The sequence below is a fragment of the Rhinoderma darwinii genome, chromosome 4 (genome assembly GCF_050947455.1).
Source record: "Rhinoderma darwinii isolate aRhiDar2 chromosome 4, aRhiDar2.hap1, whole genome shotgun sequence".
In the NCBI taxonomy this organism is placed as follows: Eukaryota; Metazoa; Chordata; class Amphibia; order Anura; family Rhinodermatidae; genus Rhinoderma; species Rhinoderma darwinii.
Window position 1 is genome coordinate 301,145,032 of NC_134690.1, and position 21,021 is coordinate 301,166,052.

A 21,021-nucleotide genomic window follows, 5' to 3' on the forward strand; every position below is an offset into this window, starting at 1 on the left:
AACATAAGGGAACCCCAGACAAGTCTGATGCGTGTTTGTGTTTGCCTTTTCTTGAATACTTCACTCCACAGTAATCATCTATGCATCTCCATTTAAGAGCATGTTCCCATTTTCACAGTGTTTGGTTTCCGTCAGACCTTTCTGTCGACTGCGCTATTGATTCAGTCAAAAAAACTGAAACCTTCCGGAAAGATGATAAACGGAAGCCATTAGCAACGGAAGCATTACCATGGAATTCAATGGTAATGCAAATGGAAGCTATGGTTTCCATTTGCCTTTCCGTTGATGGGTTCCTCCGACGGAAAGATCTGACGGAACCCATCAATGGAAACCGAACGCAAATGTGAACACATTATTATTAAAATTATGTTAAATTGTTTACTGACGTACACAGTTCTTTACAGGAGGCAGCAAAATATGCATTAACTTAACACTTGTAGATTAAGCAGTTGATGAGTTGAAAGCCATTCCTGCAATTTTGGCCTAAAGGTAGTGGATATGCCTGGGTAGTAATCTTGGCTTAAAAACTTGGGTTCATATCAATTCAGGACACAATGTTGAGGAAGTTTGGATTTAAGAAGGGTGAACTGAATACCCCCTTTTACAGCCTATGGACTGTTAGCGAATCGTTTTTTGGATGGTTGCCTGACACTTTCAGAAAACTGCAATACTTTGCTCCTAGACTGTTCAGGTGTTTATTGGATTCCTGATATGTATATATGTTGTTGAGTTATACGGTTTATGTATATTATTCTGCCTTACAGGTTCGTTAAAGGCAGGCCGCAATGCCCTGCGGCTCTGTCATGTGCGCAGTGTTGTCACTTACCAAAGGAATGAGAGGCTTCTGGGAGACCGTGTCAGGGGAGGTATGGAGGACTAGCTAGGACCGGGAAGAGCCTGGTGCGGACAGGAGACAGTGTGGTGACGCTGATGCGCAACCACGCTGGCAGGAGTGTACAGAGGAAGACCCATAAAAGGACAAAAAATTGGTGCCATTTATGGAGAAAGCATGTGAACCACATTAGGTGCTAAACCTAGTCGCTCTTTGTCTTTGCAGTAGTAAGACTGGGACTTTGTCACCAACAGAAGTGAGATAGTCACTCTGCATTGAGGCAGAGGATAAAGATGTAGAAGTGGTGAACCAGAGGCTGGGACATGTGACGCAGGCCTATGCGAAGATGAGAAAGAGTTTGCCTCCTGAGAAGTGAGCAAGTCCTTTGAGAAAAGTAGTACAGCAGATTTGCTGAGCAGAGTCTGTAGCATGTGTCATTGAATGGACGGGGAACCACTCCAGCAACCCCATGTTACATGTACATACTTCTGTGTCACCAGTACATGTCTCCGTAGAAAGAGATGGAAAAAAACGTACAGATTTGTTGGAAGTGCCTTTATTGTATGGGCGTTGCAATGATATTCTACTGCAAGATTTACTAAAGTTGGGGGGACCAATTTAAATTAATAAATTTCTGTTATGCTGGGTTCACACGTCTCACACGAATTAGCGTTCCTTGCCAGATTTTCGCTAAACTGTGGAAAATGGCATCGATTTGCTGAGATTCTGCAAAAATTGCAGCAAAGCATGCAAATGGACTAACGTATAAACTCAGGCTGAAGCTGTAAAATATTTTGGTTCAAAAAATAAAATAAATAAACATATATAACCATACCTGTTAAAGGAAATGACAGACCATAGTTTAAAAGGGCTCATGTTCCATTTAGGCAAATTCAAGTAAGCATTTACAAAAGATTAAACCATTTCTTCTAATATCAAAAGGAAGACAATCTAAATGTAGCTGGCTGGAATTTCCACTAACAGACTAGAACCGAAATGAACAAGAGTTGACAGATGCTACCTCATGTTGTCACGTAGAGCTCAAAAACCCTGACATTGCATATTAACTCTAATTGAACTTTCTAAAAACTGATTAGCTTACTGTACTGGGTCTTTCAACCTCCCAAGCCCACATTTTAGTTTAGCAGCTGACAGAACAGAAACTACCGTAAATCAGAAAATACATCCATATGTAAACGTCGTATAAGTTGGATTCTTCTCTTACATACATGGCATATATTTATTGTGAATATCAAGACCAGTATGCGCAGTACGCTTTAATTGGGATGTCTGGTGAAGACAACCCATGTCCCCATATCCGATCACTACTTTATCTTCCAATTCTCCAGTACAGAGATCAAGGATGCCACCAACTTCTCGGATACCCTGGTTCATTGGTTTAAATAAAGGACCGCTTTTATTTATTTTTTCTAGAAACCGCGCCACTCGTTCATAAGCCTTCCCTTTTATGGCAGCTCAGCCCCATCAGTTGACAATTACAATGAGTTACAGTATCGGGCACCTTCAAAAAAAAAAATCGGACGCTGTGCCGGGGGGCGAGTTTTTTTTTATATCTCAGACAACCCCTTTAATGTATCCATATCTTGTGAGTTGCATAACACTTAGAATTCAAAAATTATTATATAACCTGGAAAGTGAAATTCAGTTTTCTAAAGCACGCTGGAGATATGATGGCCTAGCTGATCACAAAGCCACTTTTATCTGATTCTATCTGATCCATGATGTCCTTTGAAAGACTTACAAAACACATTTATAATGTTGCGATTTTTCTCAACAGAAAAAGGCTTCGCTTTCAAAAGGCATCAATTACAATTACTTTATTAATGTTTTCCATCACTTTTCTATGTTTAAAATCGTGGCAAGCAACCCCTGGCACTGCTTAGTGGCATGCACCATATTTTAGAACAGGACATTTTCTGTTCAGCTATGTAGCATGTGGAATGTCAATTTGGATGAGGAATTAAGAAGGACAGAATAGCTATTTAGTTGATATGGGGCATCACAATGTATTGGGGGTAAGCTGTAAGGCATCTAGTTGCTATGTAAAGGGATATACTGGAAGTAGTCTTCATTTCTAGTGCTTTGCACTAGGGTAATTAAAAAAAACAAAAAAACAGAACATAGCAATTGGGGAAGAGAAAGGGAGCTGTTGTACTTACCTGCTGGGACTGGTACCACTGCGGAGTCTGCGACATGTACTGACCCTGGGACTGCGGATACGGAGGCTGTGACTGCTGGTTGTAATATGGCTGTTGGCCTTGTTGGCAGTAGCCACTTACACCTTGCTGACCGTACTGAGGCGGCATCTGTTAGAAGAGCCAAGCAAAGTACACGTGAGTCTTGTTAAATGGACTCAAACCATTAAGGCTTATTCAGACTAGAGGTGGTGCAGAAGATATTCACTTGCATTCTGTCAGTAATATTTCATAAGGTGTCAGAATTGTATGCAATACCAAATTCTAGCAAAACACTCCCCTGAATGAGCGATTATATTATGATGCTCAAATTAGTTTTAGAATAGTGTTTAAAAGAGCTGGAAGTTCTAGTATTCTCATCACTCATCACACAAGTGTGAACATTTTCAGTATTACCAAAATATAATTTTGTTGGTATGAACATTTTGTGGCCACTCTAAGGAGCAGAATTTTTACACAATGTATATTATAAAGTGTTAGAACTTGATGTGCTGAACTTTGGAACATACAATTCAGATTAGTGCGGTACCCTGTAAAAGGATCAAAGACCACCTCAAATGCAGTATTATAATAGTAAAATAATAGACTGAAATTATGTAAAGTACTACACTTATTATAACAAATTTCTTTCCAATTTTAAACGGAGCATATATAATTGGGCCGGTGCCATATGGGTGACTGGAGAGTATGGATCAATGGTTGAATGACAACCACCAAAATGGAATATTTAAACAAAGCAGCATTCAAGCTTTTAACCAATTAGTACAAAGGAAATTTCCTCATAGGAGTCATAACAGTGGCAGAATGTTTAAAAAAAAAAGCACAGTTCCAAAAATATCCTTTTAATATTAAGAGTTTCCATGAATACGTATCAATATGTGTGAGGTAAGAAAGAATTTATTCCCTTTTGGCGAAGGCCTCGGATGCATAACTGTGTTCTCTACATCACTTGGGACAGCCCAGAGCATGAAGAACTAAAATTGTATTAACACAAGATGTTTCTATGCAGCCTGGTTAAAGTTGGTAGAAAATGTAATTCCCTGGAATGACCCCCCCCCCCCCCCCCGCCCCATCTAGTACCTATAAAAAACGTACAATATTTTATTTTTTTTCAAGATAGGCATACAGACTCCTTTCAAAATCTTTATTCTATATGAATTCACCATGACATCAACGTATGGCAGGGAGTTCCATAGTCATACTGCTCTTACAGTAGAGAAACCCTTTCTATAATGACAAAATGGTCATGTTTAATATGATGTTACATAGTGCAGAAAAAAAGGGTACCCCAATAAGCATGCTACTGGTTCACCAATGTATAAACATTGTTCCAATTTTGTCACAATTGATAAAGATTAAAATGATTCTGGGTAGTAAGAGTATTAGGCTTCATTCACATCTACGTCGGGGGTCCCGTTAATGGGTTCTGTCTGACCTTTCCGTCGGGGGAACCCATGAACAAAAACCACAGCTTTCCGTTTGCATTACCATTGATTTCAATGGTAATGCTTCCATTGCTAAAGGTTTCCGCTTGTCTCCGTACCCTAAGGTTTCAGTTATTTGGGCGGAATACGCTATTGATTCCACCAAAAAAACTCAAACCTTACGGAACAGAGACAAACGGAAACCATTCACAACAGAAGCGTTACGATTAAAATCAATGGTAAAGCAAACGGAAAGCTGTGTTTTTTGTTCATGGGTTCCCCTGATGGAAAGGTCAAACGGAACCAAGGAACCCCGACGCAGATGTGAACGAAGCATAAAACAACAAACCAAAATTTACTGGGGGGGGGGGGGGGGTATTTCCTGAAAACCAGCAATGGGTATGTTGAGGTGGACATAAATATCGATCCGATCTGATTTATGTATATCACAATCAAGAAAAACACCACTCTATATACTACACGCTTCTCACAATTAATTTTGAATGTTCTGAGAGACCAAGGCTTTTGGTTGCTTAGCAACAAATCTATATTTACATTAAATGTATATTTCAAGCATATCCCCCTTCCTAGCCAATGTACAATATAAATATTCTAAAAAGAGATCAAAATTACCTACCCACTTGCTTCCGCAGTTCAATCTACAGTAACAATTTCAACATGTAGACACTTCTGAAATCCTAATAAGTTTTATATTTACGCGGCAATTTTAGTGTGTGTGTGCGTTTCCCATAGATTATCAGTTTTTAATGAATGCCTATTGCCATTAAAGCCGCAGACATTTTTATATGCAAGAACACCCATATGCTTGAGAAACACACTTCATTCATTGCCTTGTGCCCATATGTTTGGTTTTGATAGATCACATTTCAGTAGCAGCTCTGCGGTATTATTTTAGGCAGTTAGGATAACACTTAAACCAGTGTTAAATAGACTGTAATACTCTGACAGAACATTAAACATCTTTTCATTAATGTCTGAATATGTTGTTTTTGTGCTCATTTTGTTGGCTTTACTTGAGTGACAAATGATTTTTAGTAGAGAGAGAAAAAGGCAAATGGAGACAAAACAGATTAGGCACGCTATTCCCAAGTGGTTAAAACTAAATATAGCGGACTACTGTACATCTTTTTTATTCACCAGGTGTTTTAGTGTAACCTCTTTGCAGCTGAACTAGATACATAAATGGCAGTTAAGGATACCTCAATAATCTTAGCAGAATCAAACATTATTAAGTTGTTACTATTGTACAGAAACTTCTTAAATGGGAAATAATGCGACTGTGGTCTATGAAATGAGGTGTATGAGATTAAACTATTGCATTTTCTCATATGGTAAATGACATTAATTCTTGGGTACCTCCAGTGTTACTGGCATAGTCGTCTCCAGAAGTTTAACCTCCCATAGGTGTTTTTACAACGGCCACTAACGGGCTTTATTTCGATGCAGTAGCCTTTTAACGGCGCTGTAAATAAACACCGCCAGGAGCAGTTAAATCTCCCTGTTCTCAGCTACCGGGTGTAGCTGAGGGTAGGAAGCAGACCTACTCGAGCGGGCGGAATCAATATCAGTATCGATCCTGCTCGTTTAACCCCTCAGAAGTGGCGCTCAATAGCGAGCGTTGCATCCGAGTGATTTTAGAGTGAGGGGAGCTCCCGCTCTCACCCCATGTCAATGTTGGTGGCTTCTATGGCATCCGGGGGCTTAAAGGCCCCCGGGTCTGCCTCTCGTTGATGCCTGTTAGGTCATGTTAGAGGCGCCTAACATGTGCCTGTCAGTTTTATACTGGCAGGCAGTAATACACTGAAATACAGAAGTATTGCAGTGCATTATAAGGGTATGTGCACACACACTAATTACGTCCGTAATTGACGGACGTATTTCGGCCGCAAGTACCGGACCGAACACACTGCAGGGAGCCGGGCTCCTAGCATCATACTTATGTACGATGCTAGGAGTCCCTGCCTCGCTGCAGGACAACTGTCCCGTACTGTAATCATGTTTTCAGTACGGGACAGTTGTCCTGCAGCGAGGCAGGGACTCCTAGCATCGTACATAACTATGATGTTAGGAGCCCGGCTCCCTGCAGTGTGTTCGGTCCGGTACTTGCGGCCGAAATACGTCCGTCAATTACGGACGTAATTAGTGTGTGTGCACATACCCTAAAAGTGATCAGATGATCACACAGTAAAGTCCCCTAGTGGGACTAGAAAAAAAAAAAAGTTAAAAGTTTATAATAAATAAATAAAAATCCCAAGTAAAAACAAAAATTAAACACCCACTTTTTCCCATTACAAAATGCTTTACTATGAAAAAAACAGAAAAGTTTGAAAAATTACACACATTTGGTATCGCTGCGTCCGTAACAACCCCACCTATAAAGCTATTTAACACACACAATGAATGCTGTAAAGATAAAACAAAAAAAAACAATGACAGAAATGCTGTTCTGTGTTCATCCTGCCTTAAAAAAAAACATTTGATAAAAAAAGATCAAAAAGCCCCATGTACTCCAAAATGGTACCAATAAAAAGTACAAGTTGCCCCGCAAAAAAAAAAAAGCCCTCATACAGCTGCATCGGCAGAAAAATAAAAAATAAGTTATGGCTCCTAAAATATGGCATCACAAAAACAAATGAAAAGAAAAAAATACAAATAAAAAAAAATTTGTTTTTACTGTGTAATAGTAGTGAAACATAGGAAAACAGTATAAATTTAGTATTGCCACAATCATAACGACCCGGTGAATAAAGTTATGTTATTTATACCACACGGTAAACAGCTTAAATTTAGAAAGCAAAAAAGTGTGGCGAAACTGCTGGGTTTTTTTTCGATTCCCCCCCCCCCCCCCAAAAAAAAAGTTAATACAAGTCGAATCAATAAATTATATGTACCCCAAAATGGTGCTATTAAAAATACAACTTGTCCAACAAAAAACAAGACCTTATACAGCTATGTTATAAAAAAAAATGGCTTGGTCATGAAGTCTAAAAAAGGGTGGTCATTAAGGGGTTAAAGTGGACGTTGGGAGATTTAGCCAATAGATCAGGCTGTACTGATGCTCAGGCAACCAAACAATTCCAAAGCCTTTTCTGTAAAGCTCCTACGCAGGACTTTGCAAATAGTTTTGATTGAAAATCTCCTACCATTTTAGGTCTACAGCTCCTACACAGACTTGTGTCTCCATGGTTACTTTAAACTATATGAAAGATTTCTTCATTTCAGCTGAATTAGTGCATTATTAAAAAGTTTGGTTGTAACATACCATTTAACAGATTGAGTGCAGCCCCATCAGTACACACATGGACTCCACTGGCAGTCAGCAATTTCAAAAAATGTACAATTCCCTAACTTACTCCTTATAGAGGCTGTCTCACCACTACAATCCCTGTCCATATGCCCTATTAGAGGGTGGTCCCTCTCAGACATCCACATGCTCTGTGCGCCAGAATGAAGAGCCACATTACAAGAGCAGCGGCCGTTCTGGTGGACCTAGTGAGTACATGCAATACATGGATGACCAATTATATACATGTGTCCCTGTTTGATGCTTTTGCGTCAATAACAGTTCTTTTAAACGGGTGTCAGAGAAGTCCGACCTGGGGCGATCAACTGATCACCGCGCCAGCTTCTTTTTTAAAAGGGTTTGTCTTCATGAGACAACATATTTAATGTTGCCAGAAAAGTTTGTGTTAAGTTTGTCTCTTAAAGAGAACCATTCACCTGCCCATACATGTGCAGTATGTAATGGGCAGGGCTACACCAAACCCAGGGGCACTTTACGTTTTTCTCCTACCCTCCTCCGTTCTCTAGATATCGGTGCCGTTATATTTGGTGCCCAATATTTAAATAACCCCCTGAACGGTCAATGGGGCTTGTTTAGGCAAGGGGGCGTGTAGCATCGCTGGGACACTGTCCAATCATCTACAGACAGTGCCAGAGCAAAAGCTAGAGAGAAGCCAGCATGTGCGCGCAGCTCGGAGCGGTGAGCGCATGCGTTCTCACTGACTCTTCAACTCTCGGCCAAGAGCTGGAGAGAGGAGAGCCTGTGCGCGCGCATGCGCACATCGTATCTATGCGCGCGCATGCTCTCACTTTTCAGCTCTCGGCAGACAAGGACAAGACTGTAATCTCTCAGGAGAGAGAACAGTCTTGTCTTTGTCTGCTGCGAGCTGAAGAGTGAGTGAGAGAGCGTGCACGCACATAGCTCCAAACTGCACATGCGCACAGGCTCTGCTCTCTCCAACTCTTGGCCGAGAGCTGAAGAGTGAGTGAGAGTGCATTCGCTCTCCAGCTCCTGCTGTGGCACCGTCCGTAGCTGATTGGACAGTGTCACAGCGATGTTACAGTTCCGGGGGGGGTTATTTTAATATTGGGCGCCAACTATAATGGCACCGATATCTAAATAACGAAGGAGGGTAGGAGAAAAATGTAAAGTGCCCCAAGGTTTGTGCAGCCCTGCCCATTACATGATGCATATGTATGGGCAGGTGAAAGGTTCTCTTTAAATAGCTTATCAGGGAGTCACAATGGCACAATAATGGGCCTTTAAAGTCCAACAGAAGACAACCTCTCACTTCTCTACATGTCAGTTAGTCTTTGGTATCTTACTCCCATAGTCCTAGTCTGTACCTGCTATGCCTCCAAGGACTAGCCACTCCTACAGCAAGGTAGGCGTACATGGACATGATAGATCAAATACATTGCGGGAGTGAGAAACACAAATTCCCGCACGAAGAGTTACTATATACTTTGGCAGAATACAGTCGCGTTTCAGTGGAGAACCCGAAAGCACAGTTCTATAAAGAAAGTGCTCAGTAAATACAATTTAAGTTGATTTTATGGATTCAATTGCTTCCCATGAAAAAGCCTAATGCATGGAGGGGGGGGGGGGGGGTGGCAGAAGACCAGGTCCACAAGGATAGGAGGTTACGTGAATATATTTATTCTCCACAATATGCTGGGAAGTATGTTGAATCTATGACATAGGAAACAAATTAGTCATGTGGCAAAATCCAAAAATGTGAAGTCAATAGGGCAGAGGATACACATAGAACAAAAGCAGATAAAGAACAGAGAAGAGAACAGTAGAAATTTTAGTATACTGCCTAATGTTTGGAAGGTTTCACATTTGCTCAAACTTCAACCTTTATGTGCTTTACCATTGAATCCTAAATTGCAACAGAAACCACCCAAATGAATAGATAACGTTATTAGTAACGTAATGAAACCGCAGATGCGGACTGAATTCTGAGCTTCAATCAGCCCCAAACTGGCCATTAACTAACATCCTAAGAGGACTATCTATAACCTTATTAAAGTTGGTTTTATAATGATCCATCCAATGCGGTCATGCCTCCTCACAACAGTCTTGTGAAATCTTGCCATCAAAATTATTTCTTTTCCCACCTTTATTCCTAACAAGCCAATTCATTCCGTCTATTCCCCCACTTCAGGTTTACTTTAGTCTCACGTATGAAAATGGTAAATTATCTATGAAACTGTGCCATCTTTTTACTATTGAAGAAAGTGATAAATTAAATGGCTTTGACCTGACTAGAAAGAAAGGGCAGGCATGGTAAAAGCATTTTAACACGGTGCTCGTGTGTTTCGCCCCTTCTTTCAGCATTACACAGGCAATCAGAAATTACTGCTTTTTCAAGCGCTTACTCCTTTTTCAGGGTCTGGAACTTACCTTTTTTGCTGCAGGTCATTCCATTAAAGCTAATTTTTGTTATATATTCTGCACGGTGGCGCTTGAATTGACAGTAAAAGGTGTCCTCATTTGCTATCAGCCAACAGTGTACAGAGTTAATGCAGTAGTGTATAATTATAGACTTGGGTTGGAGGCCCCAATTACACACTTTCTTCTAGTTTAACATGTCACGGAGGGCACCATATACCTGACATGAAAGCGACAGATACAGAATATATATATATAAATAAAACTGGAAACAAAAAGAAATGCATATGCTCAACTTAAAACATGTAAAATAAACAAGGCTGGGTATTTACACAAGGCTCTGTCTACACCATATTTGATGTGTAATTTCAGCGTACGCTGAACGTATCTATAGAGTCCTATGAATCCGGCAGACGCCAAAAATATGTCCTTTTTGCATCTGCTGGTCAGGTATACAGTATGCCATTTGTAGAAGGTATAGAAAAGCAGACTGCTGTACTTTCCCAACCAAGAAAACACAACAAAGGATAACCACGCGGTATATGTAGGTCTTGATTTTTTTTTTTACATGAGCTCTGTGGCTGGCGTATGCCATTGCATGGCATACTTTACATTGGCGCGTACATCGCAGAATTTGTTGGGATACACACTGAATGTAAAGGGAAAAGTGATTTCTAAAGAGCCTAAACTGCACAGACATATTGCAAATAAATAAGCGGTTAAAAACATCATGGCTGAAATATTCAATAGGTTTAAAGATTAGGTTGGGAAGATAACATTATGTTTTAGTCACAGATTTAAAAATAATTTATTTAAATAAGTTCTACAATATACAGTATATTCTTATCAAGATTACATATATATCACAATGCAAATATATCTAATGCAACATCAAACATGTTAAAGGGGGTGTCTCAGTAGAGATATTGGTGGCATATCATTAGGATACGCCACTAATTTCTGATTGGTGGTGACCAGACGGATGACATTCGCCAATTGCGAAAACAAAGTGGTAGCGGCAATAGAAAAGCTCCACGCCATTTTGTTTCTTCTTGACTCTACGCAGCCTCCTTTAGAAAGCGGAGCTGACAAATTAAAGCCAACCAATAAATTCTAGCAACATCCCACCTATGTCTATCCCGAAAAGAAACCCTTTTACCTTTGACGATTGCATTATCCCTTGTCCAATAGATGTTTCATATGGCAAAAATCATCAATACTGCTTAGATACAGAATCAAATATTACTATAACAACTTAAAAAGTCCATACGAATACATGGTAATGTGACGCAGTACAGTAGACACATAGCAAGGAAGCTCTATATCCAAAATAAAAGGTTGCATTGTACAAAAAAATATTTATAAACTGCATAGAATGAGCTACCGTATAGAACAGTTTTGAAGTTCACATATGTCATATTATATAAGTATAACCATATTTTTCAGAGGCCAATGATAGATGTATTATGCCCTTGCAGCATTAAGAAACCAAAACATGGACAACAGTGGCAGGGTGAAATTGTCAGCACCAACAAGACTAAAAATCCCCCCCCCCCCCCTGGCGGGATGGAGAATACAGCACTGTTCTTGAAAGAGAGAAGGGAGGGGTAGCTTGGTCTTTTCCCGGAGAGAGCCAGATGCCAAACTGGAAATGCCAAAGGGATATTTTCAGGGAATCTAAAGAGATAACCTCTACTGAGACAGCAATGTCAGCTTTGTAACCTCATGACTGAACATGAGTGGTGAACGCAAGATTAAAAGGAGAGAGCTTTGGGAGTTACAAGAAAGAGTGAAAAAGAGAAGACTTGCAAAAGCAACTGTGATTACCATGTGATTAGCAGGCTGCAGAAATACACGGAGGGCAACTTAGAAGGATGCTTTGAAAAACTACTAACAAGTTACATGAAGGCGAATTATGTGAACAACCAGGAATCAGCTTCTGCACATACAAAAAAAAGGAAGGAAAATATTTTTATGTAAGTTCACCAATGACCTTGGATAATTGACATATAGAGAAAAAGTAGACAAAAAAACAACATTGATAAAAAGACCCTCTCTTAATGAACAAAAGGCCATCTTGCACCCTGTTTAGCGTTGCAGAGCTGCTTGTCGTCTTAAAGTATAAATCTTATTTTGAATAACTGCTAATTTCAAGAGCGATCAGGGGCATAACCATGATAAAGTCCACTTAAGGGAACAAACAGTGTTCAACTTGTTATACAATACTTATGCTGTACATTACATTGATAAAAAAAACAACTTAAAGAGGCTCTGTCACCAGATTTTCAAACCCCTATCTCCTATTGCAGCAGATCGGCGCTGCAATGTAGATAACAGTAAAGTTTTTTGTTTTTTTTCAAAAACGAGCATTTTTGGCTAAGTTATGACCATTTTTATATTTATGCAAATGAGCCTTTCTTATGTCCAACTGGGCGTGTATTGAGTGTGTACATCTGGGCGTTTTTACTTGTTTTACTAGCTGGGCGTTGTGAATAGAAGTGTATGATGCTGACGAATCAGCATCATCCACTTCTTTTAGTTACCACCCAGCTTCTGGCAGTTCACAGACACACAGCGTGTCCTCGCTCATCCGACGCGATGAAGTTCCTGTGGGAGGAAGTGAGTGACGTCACAGCGTGATCTCGCGAGGACACACTGGGTGTCTGTGAACTGCCAGAAGCTGGGTGGTAACGAAGAGAAGTGGATGATGCTGATTCGTCAGCATCATACACTTCTATTCACAACGCCCAGCTAGTAAAACAAGTAAAAACGCCCAGATTTTGCATTTCATTTGGAAATCAAGGTCCCAGAGTCTGGAAGAGTGGAGAGGCACTCAATCCAAGTTGCTTGCGGTCCAGTGTGAAGTTTCTACAGTCAGTTATAGCTTGGGGAGCCATGTCATCTGCTGGTGTTGGTCCACTGTGTTATATCAAGTCCAGAGTCAGCGCAGTCGTCTACCAGGAAATTTTAGAGCACTTCGTGCTTCCCTCTGCTGACAAGCTTTATGATTTAATTTTCCAGCAGGACTTAGCGCCTGCCCACACTAATAAATGTACCAATACCTGGTTTAATAACCGCAGTATCACTGTGCTTGATTGGCCAGCAAAGTCGCCTGACCTAAACCGCATAGAGATGAGTATTGTCAAGAGGAAGATAAACGCGCTGAAGGCCGATATCAAAGCAACCTGGGCTTCCATCACACCTCAGAAGTGCCACAGGCTGATCGCCTCCATGCCACGCTGCAAGAGTTCATGCCAAAGGAGCCCCGACCAAGTATTGAGTGCATATACTGTACATACTTTTCAGTAGGCCAACATTTCGGTATTAAAAATCATGTTTGAAATTGGGCTTATATAATATTCTAATTTTCTGAGACCCTAAATTTGGGGTTGTCATCAACTTTTAGCCATAGTCATCAACATTAAAAGAAAAAAATTCAGGAAATAGATCACTCTGTGTGTGACGAATCTATATAATATATGAGTTTCACTTTTTGAATAGAATTACTGAAATAAATGAACGTTTCGATTATATTGGAATTCATTGAGAAGGACTAGATTATATATATATATACATATACATATACACACACACACACACACACACACACACACACACACACAGAGGTACACATACATATATATACTCAGAGATTCAACAAATTCATTGTATTATGTAAAATAATTTACTGGCAAGCATTAATATTTACAACTTTGTGCATATACATATTTATATTAATAAGTAAACAGTAGTACATAATATTAAGAAGAAGTAGTAATGATTATTATGTAGATTTAATAAAATTCAAAGCTTACGCAGGCTTCCTTTGGATAAAAATATGGTAGAGACACTTGGGTTAAAGTAAGCACCCCTCTATCTACTTAGTGGGAGATGTGTTGGTTTCCTAGACACTAGGGAAGCAGATTTATTGGTGAACTTCAGGAAGGACAAAGGGAGAGCAGCTGGCTCTTTAATATGCAATCTAATAAAATGGAAACCGTTACAACATTTTTATTCAGATGCTATTACCCAGCGACAAAGCTGGAATGAATCCTATGAAGGGGGAAGAGAATTAGAGAGGAGGCTTCTAACAGAATTAATTTTGATGGCTGAAGAAGCAGAGCGGTTTGTTACTTTCTTTAAAAAAGAAATTCATGTAACACAAGGAGAGAACCAATTTTTAAATGCATCTCACAACAGTTTCCTTAACGGTTTGTGAAGGGTATCACAACTGATAATATTTCCCCACAGGGTGCAGAAAACGAATTTCTACTGATCACAATGTATCTGAAAAAATAAATAAAACATATAGATATCTATCTTTCCATCAAACCTTAAGGTATCAAGTTGGGAGGGGGGGGACATTAGGCAGATAATAAATCAAAGTTAAAAAAAAATAGGTTTTAGAAAAACGACAAAAAAAAAACAAAAAACATTCAAGAGAAAATACTTATTAAAACGACATATTAAATGGTTAAAAAGGCCATTAAGATAAAAACAGTAATACAAACTATTTTCATATAATGTATTCACTGATGGTTCTTGAATTAAATAATTTACTAAAATTGGGGAAGGACAGGACAAACAGTAAATGAAATCAGCTGACAATACTATTTAGGCGAGTTCTTAAGCCATGTTTAAACACAGAAGATTTTTTTTTTCAAAGTTTATGATTTTAAGGAAAAATTGGGTAGTTTAACCTCATGCTTTTGTTTAAAAGAAAATCACAATATGCAGGTTGGTCAAAAAGTAATGTTTTGCATGTATTGCAATTATAATTGATAGCAATAAGTAATCCCAAAATATAATATAAAAAACATAAAATAAATTACAAGGAATGAGAAAGATTGATAGTCATGTTTGTTATATATAAAAAAAATTATAGGTTTTTATAGGTTTTAAACTTTAACCCCTTTAGGACAGAGCCTATTTTTGCATGTCGGATGACAGGAATGTTTTTGTATCGCCACATTTAATGAGCCCCGGATATACCAAATATGCATCTATTGCACAATAATAGAACATTGAATCAATGAAAAAAGAAAAAAACAACTGCACCAGTATTCCTTGCTTTTTAGTTCTCTACTCATTCACTGTGCGGTTTTAAAAAAACGTGTTAACTTTATTATACGGACAGCTACGATTGCAGGGATTCCATAAGGGTTTTTAGTTTGTTTTTATACACTTTTACAGAATACTTTTTATGGATGAAAGTGGTTTTGTTTAAAGAAATTTAAATACATTTTATTTCACTTTATTTAAATTATCTTTTTAGTCCTACTAGGGGACTTTATAATGCCATCCTTTAAATCGCTTCTATAACGCATTCGTGTACTCTGTACACAAAAAGCATTATTGGCTGTCAGTGACAAATTTACAGGCAATCTATTAGGCTGTGCTTTTGGCATGGCCTAATGGGCATATAGCCATGGCAGGTCTGTGGGCCTTTGTAAGGCTCCCGGTTGCCATGGAAACCCATTGGTGCACCGCAATCGTGTTGCGGAACACAGAGGGTGGCAGAGTGAGGCCCTCCCCCTCTCTAACCGCGGTCGCTGTGGACTGCGGCACCTAAGGGGTTAAACAGCGGGGATCGGAGCCTGCTCCTATTCCGGGTGTTGATGATGGCTGTATATTACAGCCAGCACCTGCTGCTGAAGGCGCGGGCACAGCTCCTTTGCCCAAGCAATCCTTTGGATGTAACTGTACATTAATAAATCAAGTTACCTTAATTTCCGTGAAATAATAAATTCAACGTTTAAGTCAGTTACTATAGCAATATAAGCCATCCCATAAACATATCTCCTTAGTTCAAACGTTTGCTGAACTATAAAAAGATTTCACTTTCAGGAATACCATTCATAGATTACCAGTGCATATCTGCATACATTTATATGACCGAGTTCCTCCTATGAATTTATCAAGTGAATAAAATATTAGAACCACCAAATTGATTGATGCTTGCAAGATCATTATAAAAAACACATGCTAGTTTGAATTCCCCCCTCCACAAAAACGATTCCATTCCAATATGGTGCAATTGGTAGTTAACCACATGCACATTGAAAGCACGGTAGCCATACAAGAAGGGATTTAGTTGCCAGTCCGCCCTCCTCTAAACAGACTGTGCCATCACTGACAAACGCAACCCAAATCTTGATTGGCGTGGGTTTTCTCTAGTGACTGTAATTCATTTATGTAGAGAAAAGAAATAGGATTGTGGCCCCAACAATAGGATTGTTTGATATAGTTAAAACTCTGATCTGGTCTATTTACGAGAAGCAATTATCGTTACAATTCCAAAAACCGGTGTAATAGTACATAAGATAGCAGTAAAAAGGCTAAATGTCATAAACACAATTTCAAAAGTTGGCCACAGGCAAATGCTCCAGTAAGAAAATCAGATCAAACAAGTCGCTAAACTGACAGAAACTGGGGGTATTTATTCCATGACAATGTGTTCAGTAAAACATTTAGATTTTTGTAGATTTTTATTTGTTGACTCTTGACAAGCTCACGGGTTACTTAAACAGGTCAAATCAGATAAATATTTCCATGTAAGTGACACTTTACAACTTGGAAACCAGAACAGTATCAATAGGACAGAAAAGTAATAAGATCAAATAGATGGCATACAGCGCAATTTTTCAAGACCACTGAGATTTTTTTTCAACCCAGTGCATTTCATATAATCAAACAAATAGTCCATCAGATTAATCTGATCCTGAACTGTGAACCAGGTCTCTGTTCTTCAAGGCTCCATACGGATAACTATTCAGCTATTGTAGTTGTGTTATTCTTTCTTGTTTCAGAAGAAAAAAAAAATCTAACTGAAAACTCAAAGATTTTGACAGAATTATTTTATCGTAAAACAGACTGTAAATCCTAACTTTCTCAATAGGGAGTTGGTTTTTATGTTTTTAACAACTTAATGCATCTGTTTGGCTCTGCTTTTAGAGGAGATTTGTATAAGCTCCTGTTCTAAGGCACATAAAACACACTTCAAAAACAATAAAAATACAGCATAATGAGGTGCAAAAAAAGGTTAAAAAAAAAAGGAAAACATGGAAATACGGAATATAAAACAAAATATTTAACCCCTTCCCGCTCCTTGACGTACTATTACGTCATGGCAGCTGTATCGTTCGCGCTCCATGCCGTAATAGTACGTCTCGGGAGTAACGGCCGTTTCGGCCGTCCTCCCGACACATACAGGAGCTGTGACGCTGCTGTCTTGTTCAGCAGCTGTCACAGCTCCTACAGCGGGGACCGATCGCTGTGTCCCCGCTGATTAACCCCTTAAAAGCCGCGTTCTATAGAGATCGCGGCTTTTTAGGGGTTAAGCTGCCATCGCCGGCCTGCTACGCGATAGCGGCCGGCGATGGTGACTATGGCAACCGGACACCAAACAATGGCGTCCGGCTATGCCATAGACGGAAGCCTAGTGGGTCCTGACAACGTCAGGACCCACTATGCTTGCTGTCAGTGAGTAGCTGACAGTTCTAATACACTGCACTACGCATGTAGTGCAGTGTATTAGAATAGCGATCAGGGCCTCCTGCCCTCATGTCCCCTAGTGGGACAAAGTAATAAAGTAAAAAAAAAGTTAAAAAAAGATGTGTAAAAATAAGAAAATAAAAGATTTAAAAGTAATAAAAGTAAAAATCCCCCTTTTTACCTTATCAGTCATTTATTATTAATAAAAATATATAAACAAACAAATAAACTATACATAATTGGTATCGCCGCGTCCGTAACGGCCTGAACTACAAAATTATTTCATTATTTATCCCGCACGGTGAACGCTGTAAAATAAAATAATAATAAACCGAACCACAATCACAATTCTTTGGTCACTTCACCTCCCAAAAAATGGAATAAAAAGAGATCAAAAAGTCGCATGTACCTAAAAATGGTGCTGATCGAAACTACAGTTCGTTACGCAAAAAATAAGTCCTCGCACGGCTTTATTGATTAAAAAATAAAAAAGTTCTGCCTCTTAGAATAAGGTAACACAAAAAGTGAATGATTGTTTACAAAACGTATTTTATTGTGCAAACGCCATAAGACATAAAAAAAAACTATAAACATCTGGTATCGCCGTAATCGTATCGCCCCGCAGAATAAAGTGAATATGTCATTTATAGCGCACGGTGAACGCTGTAAAAAAAAAACGAAAAAAAAAAACAATAGTACAATTCCTGTTTTTTAGTCACCACGCCAACTAAAAATAGAATAAAAACTGATCAAAAAGCCGCATGCACCCCAAGAAAACTGCAATGGATTCCTCAAGGGGTCTAGTTTCCAAATTGGGGTCACTTTTGGGGGGTTCCCAATGTTTTGGCACCACAAGACCTCTTCAAACCGGACATGGTGCCTAATAAAAAAGAGGCCTCATAATCCGCTAGGTGCTCCTTTGCTTCTGAGGCCGATGCTTCCGTCCATTACCGCCCGAGGGCCACATGTGGGATATTTCTCAAAACTGCAGAATCTGGGCAATACGTATTAAGTTGCGTTTCTCTGATAAATCCTTTTGTGTTATAAAAAAAATGGTATAAAGAGGATTTTCTGACAACAAAAAAAAAGTAAATTTCACCTCTACTTTGCTCTAAATTTTTGTGTAACACCTAAAGGGTTCATAAACTTTCTACATGCTGTTGTGAATACTTTGAGGGGTCTAGTTTCTAAAATGGGGTATTTGATAGGGGTTTCTAATATATGGGCCCCTCAAAGCAACTTCAGAACTGAACTGGAACCTAAAAAAATAAATAAATGAGGCAATACTTCGCTTCTCACATTATACTGATAATGAGCCGTGCCCACCCCGAGATGACCCCAGTTTTGACCGTTTGTATAAACGGAGACCCCTATTAGACCGTTCCAGTGCCCGGTTTTCCCAAGCATACACCCCCGAGAAGTGTGATTCTATTGATGAGTCCCTGGTACATTTTAAAGGGAGGGTTCAATTCCGCGAGTACCTGCCGGGTAAGAGGGCAAGGTATGGCGTGAAGATGTATAAGCTGTGAGAGTGCATCCGGGTATACCTACAGGTTTAGGATATATGAAGGAAAGGCCACCCCCAAACCAGACTGCATCCTAGACTACAATAGGTACATGGGAGGGATGGACTTGTAAGATCAAGCCCTGAAGCCCTACAGCGCCATGCGGTGTGGTATAAGAAGCTGGCCGGGCACATCATACAGATGGCATTGTACAATGCAGGTGATTATCAAGAACCTAATCTTTAGGGACCAAGAAGGGGTGGGCACCCAGTACTTCTGGAAGCGAGCCCACACGCATCGTACCAGGGCAACACTTTCCAGGAGAAGTTCCCCAAACTGGCAAGAAGGGAAAAAGTCAAAATAGGTGCAGAGTCTGCTATAAGAGGGGGATAAGGAAGGACACAATATATCAATGTGACACGTGTCCCGAATAACCAGAGCTCTGTATGAAAGTGTTTTAAAATTTATCATACATCCCTTGGTTTATAATTTACCCCAATTTTACTTACCCTGATGCACTCCACACAGCTTATCCCCCCTCGTCTTTCCCCTCTGGGCCCTGCTGTGTGTCCAGGCAGCTGATAACAGCCACATGTAGGGTATTGCCATACCCGGGAGAACCCACATTACAGTTTATGGGGTGTAGGTCTCCGGTCAAAATGCTCACTACACCTCTAGATGAATGCCTTAAGGGTGTAGTTTTTAAAACGGGGTCACTTCTTGCGGGTTTCAACTGTACTGGTACCTCATGGGCTTCTGCATACATGACTTCGCACCAGAAAATCCCCAGTAGGCCAAATGGTGGTCCTTTCCTTCTGAGCCCTCCCATGGGCCCAAACGGCAGTTTATCACAACAAATGGGGTATTGCGGCACTCAGGACAAATTGGGCAACAGAATGGGGTATTTTGTTTCTTGTGAAAATAAGAAATTTTCAGCCAAAACTACATATTATTTGAAAAAAATAATTTTGTTTTCATTCCCAGCCCAATTCAAATAAGTTCTGTGAAAAAACTATGGGGTCAAAATGGTCACATTACCCATAAATGAATTCCTTGAGGGGTGTAGTTTCCAAAATGGGGTCACATCTGGTGGGTTTCCATTGCTTTGATACCTCTGAGGCTCTGCAAATGCGACATGGCACCCGAAAACCAAACCAGCAAAATCTGTACTCCAAAGAACACACAGCGCTCCTTCCCTTCTGAGGCCTCCCATGGGCCCAAACGGCAGTTTATTGCCACAAATGGGGTATTGATGCACTCAGGAGAAATTGGGCAACAGAATTGAGTATTTTGTTCCCTGTGAAAATAAGAAATTTTGATCACAAATGACATTTTATTGGAAAAAATGAATTTTTTTTCATTTCAGAGCCCAATTCAAATACGTGCTGTGAAAAAACTGTGCGGTCAAAATGGTAACAACAACCCTAAATGAATTCCTTGAGGGGTGTAGTTTCCAAAATGGGGTCACTATTGGGGGATTCCTACTGTTTTGACACCTCAACACCTCTTCAAACCTGGCATGCTGCCTAAAATATATTCTAATAAAAAAGAGGACTCAAAATGCACTAGGTGCTTCCTTGCTTCTAGGGCTTGTGTTTTAGTCCACGAGCACAGTAGGGCCACATGTGGGACATTTCTAAAAACTGCAGAATCTGGACAATACATATTTAGTAGTGTTTCTCTGGTAAAACCTTCTGTGTTACAGAAAAAAAAATGAATAAAATTGAAATTCAGCAAGAAAAATGAAATTTGCAAATTTCACCTCCACTTTGCTTTAATTCCTGTGAAATGCCTGAAGGGTTAAAAAACTTTCTAACTGCTGTTTTGAATACTTTGAGGGGTCTAGTTT

The 21,021-nt window shown here is 39.6% G+C and overlaps 1 protein-coding gene across 8 annotated transcripts in view; it reads right to left on the minus strand.

The window, feature by feature from the left end:
* Positions 1–21,021, minus strand: part of ARID1B (AT-rich interaction domain 1B) — a 434,025-nt gene that overhangs the window by 327,377 nt on the left and 85,627 nt on the right. For 6 of the 8 annotated variants that reach the window (XM_075862674.1, XM_075862679.1, XM_075862675.1 and 3 more), the window contains exon 3: positions 3,013–3,159. The exons of the other annotated variants lie outside the window; for them this stretch is intronic. In XM_075862674.1, coding sequence (XP_075718789.1) covers positions 3,013–3,159 — 147 coding nt within the window. The remainder of the gene's footprint in view (positions 1–3,012; positions 3,160–21,021) is intronic. 8 annotated transcript variants of the gene reach the window in all.